The sequence below is a fragment of the Lactuca saligna genome, chromosome 7, assembly GCF_052625555.1.
Source record: "Lactuca saligna cultivar CGN05327 chromosome 7, ASM5262555v1, whole genome shotgun sequence".
NCBI classification, from domain to species: domain Eukaryota; kingdom Viridiplantae; phylum Streptophyta; class Magnoliopsida; order Asterales; family Asteraceae; genus Lactuca; species Lactuca saligna.
In genome coordinates this window covers 16,939,428-16,946,410 of record NC_136423.1, presented here as the reverse complement: position 1 = coordinate 16,946,410, position 6,983 = coordinate 16,939,428, and the positions used below count along the sequence as shown (strand labels likewise).

Here is a 6,983-nt window from a genome sequence, read left to right as displayed (position 1 = left end):
AATTTTACTTTATTGTTTAAATTTCATTATATTTTCTGTTTGTCTTTTAAAAAACAACTATTTGTGTTTTAAGTTGGATTTATACCAGATTATAATATGTTAACAATATTAATGAAATTAAATATCTAATCAAATCTCATATTTTAATTTGCAAAAAAATAAAAAAAATAAAAATAAAAATAAAAACAAATTCGGTAATATCCCCTCGATAAATAGCTAAACGACAGCTTCAACCCTTCCGTTTCCACAGAATTCCATTCGACAATGGAATCAAGTTTCATAATTCCATGTCTTCTTCTACTTCTCTTGCAGTTTCTTTGTCTAGCCGCCGGCCAACTAAACTATTTCCCCATTTTCCGATGCAGAGACGACGGTAATTTCACGAGAAACTCCACATACGAAACAAATCTCAAAACCGCCTTCGCTTCCCTCTCCGCCACCGCAGCAACAGGCTACGGCTTCTACAATACCTCCGCCGGCGTAAGTCCAAACGCCGTCACCGCCATCGCTCTCTGCCGTGGCGACGTTGGATCGGAAACCTGTAGGGATTGTATCAGAAACTCAATCGTCCTGCTAAGACAGAACTGTGCTAACCAGTTAGAAGCCTTAATTTGGAGCTCGAATTGTTCAGTACGCTATTCAAATCGTACTTATACTTCAGTTGTCGATGTTCGACCTAACGCCAGAGTGTCGAGCTCCATTAATGCATCGGACATTGACGTTTTCGATAAGGCGTTGAGAAATTTAGAAGGAAGATTACGGGTGGAAGCTGCCGGAGGAAATTCCCTTCGGAAGTTTGCAACCGGAGATGTCGGTTTTGGGCCAGATTCGTCGAAGATTTACGCTCTGATGCAATGTTCGCCGGATTTATCTTCTTTTGACTGCAATTCGTGCTTGTCGGTTGTGTATAGGGAATCTCAAGGCTGCTGCGATGGCGAAATTGATGTCGGCGTTTTTTATCCGAGTTGTTCCGTTAGGTATTCGAATGCGTCGTTTTATAATGATCCTCCGGCAATCAAGCTGCCGTCTCCGCCTCCGTCTTCACCAGAATCGCCGGCAATTCCGGGTACGCATTGCCTATTTCATCCTGGCAAATCACACACACATAGAATAATATCTATGTTATAAATTTTTAATTAAATAAATTATTTGATTATTTGTTTGTATGCAAATTTTTTTTTTAATCTTATAACATAATTAACTAAAATTGGATTTTAATAATAAGTTTCTCACATAATAACATCTATAAAAAGTTAGTATATTAAATTTTAAGTGCAATATTGATACGTATTATTTATATTTGATCCAGAAAGTAATAATTACGACAACAGTATAGCAAGTAATCTGTCAACTTTTCTTAGTGGAGTTAAATAGCTTTTAAATAATTAATTGAGTTTTATAATATAGAGGATATAACAATAATAATGTATCCAGTCAAGTTCTTAAGTTGTCTTATTAGGTGGAGTTGATAGCGTTTAAATAATTAATCGAGTTTTATTATGTAGAGGATAATAATAACAATGTATTAATTTGATATATGTTATAATAATTTTTTTTTTATAATAATCTTTATTACTATTCTATAAGGACTATAAACAAACAACTCAAGTAATGTACATATTTGTAGATAAGAATGTTGAAAAGATAACAAATAAGTCACCAAAATATACAAAAAATAATAGTATTTGTAGATAAAAAATTTTATACAAAATTTGCTGATACCAACACAAGAAATATTAATAATAGTATGCAACATTTATTTCTTGATAATTAATTAAGTAATGTTGTTGTATGCATGCAGGAGGAAGAGGAAATTCACCAAAGAGTAGTATTTACGTCATCGTTCCTGTTGCATGTGTTTTGGGTGGGATACTCATAATTATCGGGTTATGTTTGTTTATAAAAAGAAGGCGGAAGAATAATATTAAAGATGCTGCTGCTGCTGCCAAAAAAGAAAGCGGGACTGCGTTTTCGTCGCTAGTTATGAACGAAAACCAAAACATCAGCGCTAATTTAGCACAAGCTGGGTCAGGTAATAAATTAATTAAGTGATTATAATTTTACAGGAAGCTAAGGGGGTAACGATTTACGTTTATGATTAATAATATATTGAACTTGTTATGTAGCTGAAATGGAAATGGGTGCAGTAGGATCTTTACAATTCGATTTGGTCACCATTGAAGCAGCCACCAATAGTTTCTTCGATGGAAACAAAATTGGTCAAGGCGGGTTTGGTCCAGTTTATAAGGTACACGTGGCAGTTGATCATTCTTTCGTATTTTGTATTTTGTATTTTGTAGTAGTCGATATATATATATATATATTCTGTAATTCTTATATTAATATAATTAGTTTTAATTAGCATGTATTAGTTTTTTATTAGTTTAGTAGCAGGTGTAGACGTGTAGTATATATAAAATTGAGTGGAATGCTTGGTTAACGTAGTGCTCTAATTCCCTTGTAATTTTGTGCGTTGTTAGTTTTTGTTGTTTTCTAACTGAAGAAATGATATCACGATCACATTGCAGGGTGTTCTAGCCAATGGGATGGAGGTGGCAGTGAAGAGACTATCAAAATCATCGGGACAAGGTTCACAAGAATTCATAAACGAAGTCATTTTAATGGCAAAGCTTCAACATCGAAATCTCGTGAGGCTTTTAGGGTTTTGCCTTGATGCGGATGAAAAATTACTCATCTATGAATACGTATCCAACAAAAGCCTCGACTACTTTCTCTTCAGTAAGTCAAAACACCGAATTCAATTATTTTCAAAATTTTGTTAGTATACGAAGTTGTTCGTGTGTCTAATGTATTTTTTTAATACAGATCCAAATAGACATGGTCAGTTAGATTGGCCGAAACGATATAAAATCATAGGAGGGATCACTAGAGGAATGCTTTATTTACATGAAGATTCAAGATTAAGAATCATTCATCGTGATCTCAAGGTTAGCAATATTTTGCTAGATTTTGATATGAACCCTAAGATTTCTGATTTTGGTCTAGCGAGGATTGTTGGAGTGGATCAAACTGAAGTAAACACCAATCGAATTGTTGGAACGTAGTAAGTTTTCAACTCCCTTGCTTTTGTTGGTAATTTTAGTGTTATCAAGCATTAAAGGTGTTACAAAGTTGATTTCTGCCAAAAAAAAAAAAAATCAACATTAACCCAACCTATTGAATTAAATGGGTTAAAATTTTTTGAGTTGTTGAATTAGATTCAACATATGGTAGCTCTAGGTACATGGTTAATATTTTGAGGTGTCATAATATTTGGATATGGGTCTCCCTATTTAGGGTGCATTTGTTTGTGTGTGTGTTTTTTTTTTCAATGAAAATTTTAAAAACTTATTTGATTGATTCAATTTTTAAAAAGTTTCCATGAAAATAATTTTTTTCCCCGAAATTGTATGTAATTAAATTAGCAAAATGACTTTTATAGTTTTTCAAAGTTTTTAAATTTCTAAAATGGAAAATAAAAATCCACCGGTTTTAGTTATACATGTTTTCTTAAATTTTCATTGAAAACTGAAAATGAAACTCAACTCTATTTTCCGAAAACGTTTTGTAGAAAAATGAAAACATTTTTCACAACCAAACACACCCTTAGTATAAGGGATTCTTCTATCCAAAAAAATATTAGATTCTTTTGTAATGACAAATGTTTTTGTAGTGGTTACATGTCCCCTGAGTATGCGATGCATGGGCATTTTTCTGTGAAGTCGGATGTATTTGCTTTTGGCATTGTGGTTCTTGAGATCATCACTGGGAAGAAAAGTTCACGCTTTTATAATGAAGATGATCACCAAGATCTTTCACATTTTGTAAGTTTTACCATTCTTCCTTACCCTAATTCTCCTTCCATTAATCACTCAATGAAACTAAAAAGTCATATTCTCATGCTTTGTATATAGGAACGAAAAGGAATAGATGAACTCATGAAACCTTGTTTTTATAACTGTTTTTTCCATCCGATTATCTTTAAAATCAGAAACACAACTTTACAAAGTACCTTTCTTATACAAAAATTTTTATGTCTTTATGTTTGATTATGTCCCTTGAAGGCTTGGAAAAGCTGGATTGATGGAAGAGCAATGGAGCTTATGGACCCAACAATGGTTGAAACTTGTTCTAAAGATGAAGTCATGAGATGCATCAACATTGCGTTACTATGTGTACAAGAAGATGTGGATGCAAGGCCTTCAATGGCTTATGTTTTAAACATTCTCAACAATTACTCCATCTCTCTTCCAACTCCCACAAGAACTCCACATTATCTTCCTAAAAGACATGACTCATATTCTTCAAGTAGTAAGTCTGTTTCTAAGTCAACGGATGAATCACTAATCACTAATGTATATGCACGGTAATAATTACTTGCAAGTTTTTTACCATCAATTCATGCCATTCTTTATACTTTCATGTTTATTTTATTTACATAATCAATATTCAATTATTATATCAAATCACATAACATCTTTTTGTTTTTTACGGGTGGTTAGATGTGTTGCCGATTACAATTTTAATAAATCTAATTCTATTCATTAGGGAGAAAATAATTATTTTTCGAAAAACAAATTAATAAAGGTTTTTTTTTTTTTTTTTAAACAAATAGAAGAATGTTAAAATTCTACAAACTAGGAAAAACCTAGAAAACTAAGCAAACACCAAACAGACCAACACCTTAACAAATCAATGCTAGAGAAACAAACATAAAAAGAAAACAACAAAATTAATATTTGTAGCATACTTATTTCATCTATAATAGCATCATATTGTTGTATTTCTTAACCCAATATAATACAATGAACATTATGTTTTATCCATAAATAAGTTAAAAACACAATGCATCAATATTTTCCGTCATTATTTCATTTCAAAGCGAGTAATCTTTGAAAAAGTTGCAACAGATTTAGCAATGTAATTTTAGTCACTATTTTAGCAACCTTTTTTCATCCCATTGTATTTCAAGAAAAATTTAGCATCAAAATAGCTAATTGGTAAACTAATCATTCATTTATACGTGAAATGATCTACATCTATCCTTTCATCTCCCACATGCAACAGTTTTTTATGGTTCATTTTTCTTGTTCCCCTTGTTTCTTCTCTTTTTACTGTCAGTTGATTCTATGCATGATTGGCCATGTTAATTGTAATGGTCTTGAAAAGTAATGCAAGAAGCGCTTCAACTAAAATGTTACTGTTAAACTTTATTTTGAGGTACCTAACCATTCACAAAAATCAAACAAATATATTAATAATACGTACTCTACTTGAAAATGTGTTACGTTTGACAATGATTGATTATGATGATTTGGTGTATAAGAACAATAACCTCCAAACATTAATCACTATCATCAACACAAATGAAACATGAAATTGATAAAAAATGTAAAGAACATATCAAATGACAACATCAACATATATTTTGTTAGGAACACCAAAATCCAGTTGGTTTTTAGGAAACTAACAACAGAAACCTCACCTACAAGAAATCACTCTCACTCAAATGAAAAATTAAAACAAAATAAGTACATGACTATGATGTAACAGTACCGAAAATCACAACAATTTTAAACTTTTCAAAACCAACCCATAATTATAAAAGTGTTTACAAACCATTGTTTTCAAATGTTTATATAATATCCCAAAATCATAAAAGCCCATAAACAAGAGGACGTGCATGGTTATGCCTTCGACTTTCCACGAGTATCCGAGGTACCTGAAGCAATAAACTAAAACTGTAAGCCAAAGCTTAGTGAGTTCCCTCAAAGTACTACCACATAACATATGAAAAATAACATGTATTGGGTACACAACTGATAGTATGGATTACCCCTGAGCCCACAATACAAGTCTGCATTGCCCTTGGGGCCCACAACTCATATCTGGCTAGCCTTCTGGCCCAAATCATAAGTCTGGATTGCCCTCGGGCCCATAACGATGTTTGTCTTGCTCCTAAGCCCTCAGTATGAGTCTAACATACCTAATGGCCCTTAAATCGTATCTGGAATGCTCCCGGGTATGTTGGTTACAACACAAAGCAGTACAACTTCAACCCAACACAATATGTCGATGTGTGAACATATAATTTAACACAAAACTAGCAAGTATGGATAACCGTGTAGATCAACTACTCAGTCAAATATATGTATATCATTATCATATAAAAAAGATACACAAACTAATGGGCCAATATTTGTGCCTTTGACCCATGGTGCAGTGAGGAAAACTCACCTCATAAACTAAACACTAGCTGATAATGTCCTAACTCCGAATCTCAGCTCAAACCGGCACCTAATCTTTAGAATGACCCAAATCTCAAACATAATACGAAAATACCCAAAATTTCCTTAATTCAAAATTGGTCAAGTCAACTCACCTTACGTCGTGGCTAGGCATCAGTCACTTTGTGACAGTGAACCCAGTCTGGTTCCTATTCGAATCGACCCAACTAGTCAACTCAGCCAAATAAACTCCCTCAACAGGCATCATGACATGATCACGTATTTCCATGTTGTGAGCACCAAGGGTTCTAAAAAAATACAGGATGCTCTGAATCTCACATCGTGAGATCTTACATCCCACATCATGAGCGTTGTATGAGGCTAAGGGTCACTATTTTAAGTCCTTATTCCATTAAGTCTTCGATTCTACTGCATCCAGAAGCAAAAGGGGATCCTAAGGTCCATAAAAATGTTTCCTTTATGGCCATGCATACACCAACCATGATCATCCATTTTCTAGGTCAAAAAGGGAATAAGTGAGCTTCAATCCTTCATGAATGCCTCAAATCCATACCATTTTTCAGATCTGAACAATATAATGCTCTAGGGACTCTTAGAATCTGTAAAGTTGCCAAATTTATGGGTTTACTCCATTCATGCATGCAATAACATCAATAAGATCGACAAAACTCAAGATCTATCCATGCTAAGCAATAAAGCTGGAGCCTTTGATACTTATAAGAATCCAAAAGCAGG

General features: G+C 33.3%; 1 protein-coding gene across 1 annotated transcript; it reads left to right on the top strand.

Annotated features, from left to right (window-relative positions):
- The first annotated feature begins 251 nt into the window (after positions 1–251).
- LOC145005210 (cysteine-rich receptor-like protein kinase 15) lies at positions 252–4,466 on the top strand. The gene is made up of 7 exons (XM_078964268.1): positions 252–1,066; positions 1,802–2,032; positions 2,127–2,248; positions 2,529–2,739; positions 2,827–3,064; positions 3,674–3,824; positions 4,065–4,466. Exons 1-7 carry the CDS (start codon positions 265–267, stop codon positions 4,368–4,370), a joined length of 2,061 nt encoding a protein of 686 aa, XP_078820394.1. The 5' UTR covers positions 252–264; the 3' UTR covers positions 4,371–4,466.
- Positions 4,467–6,983: the final 2,517 nt, after the last annotated feature.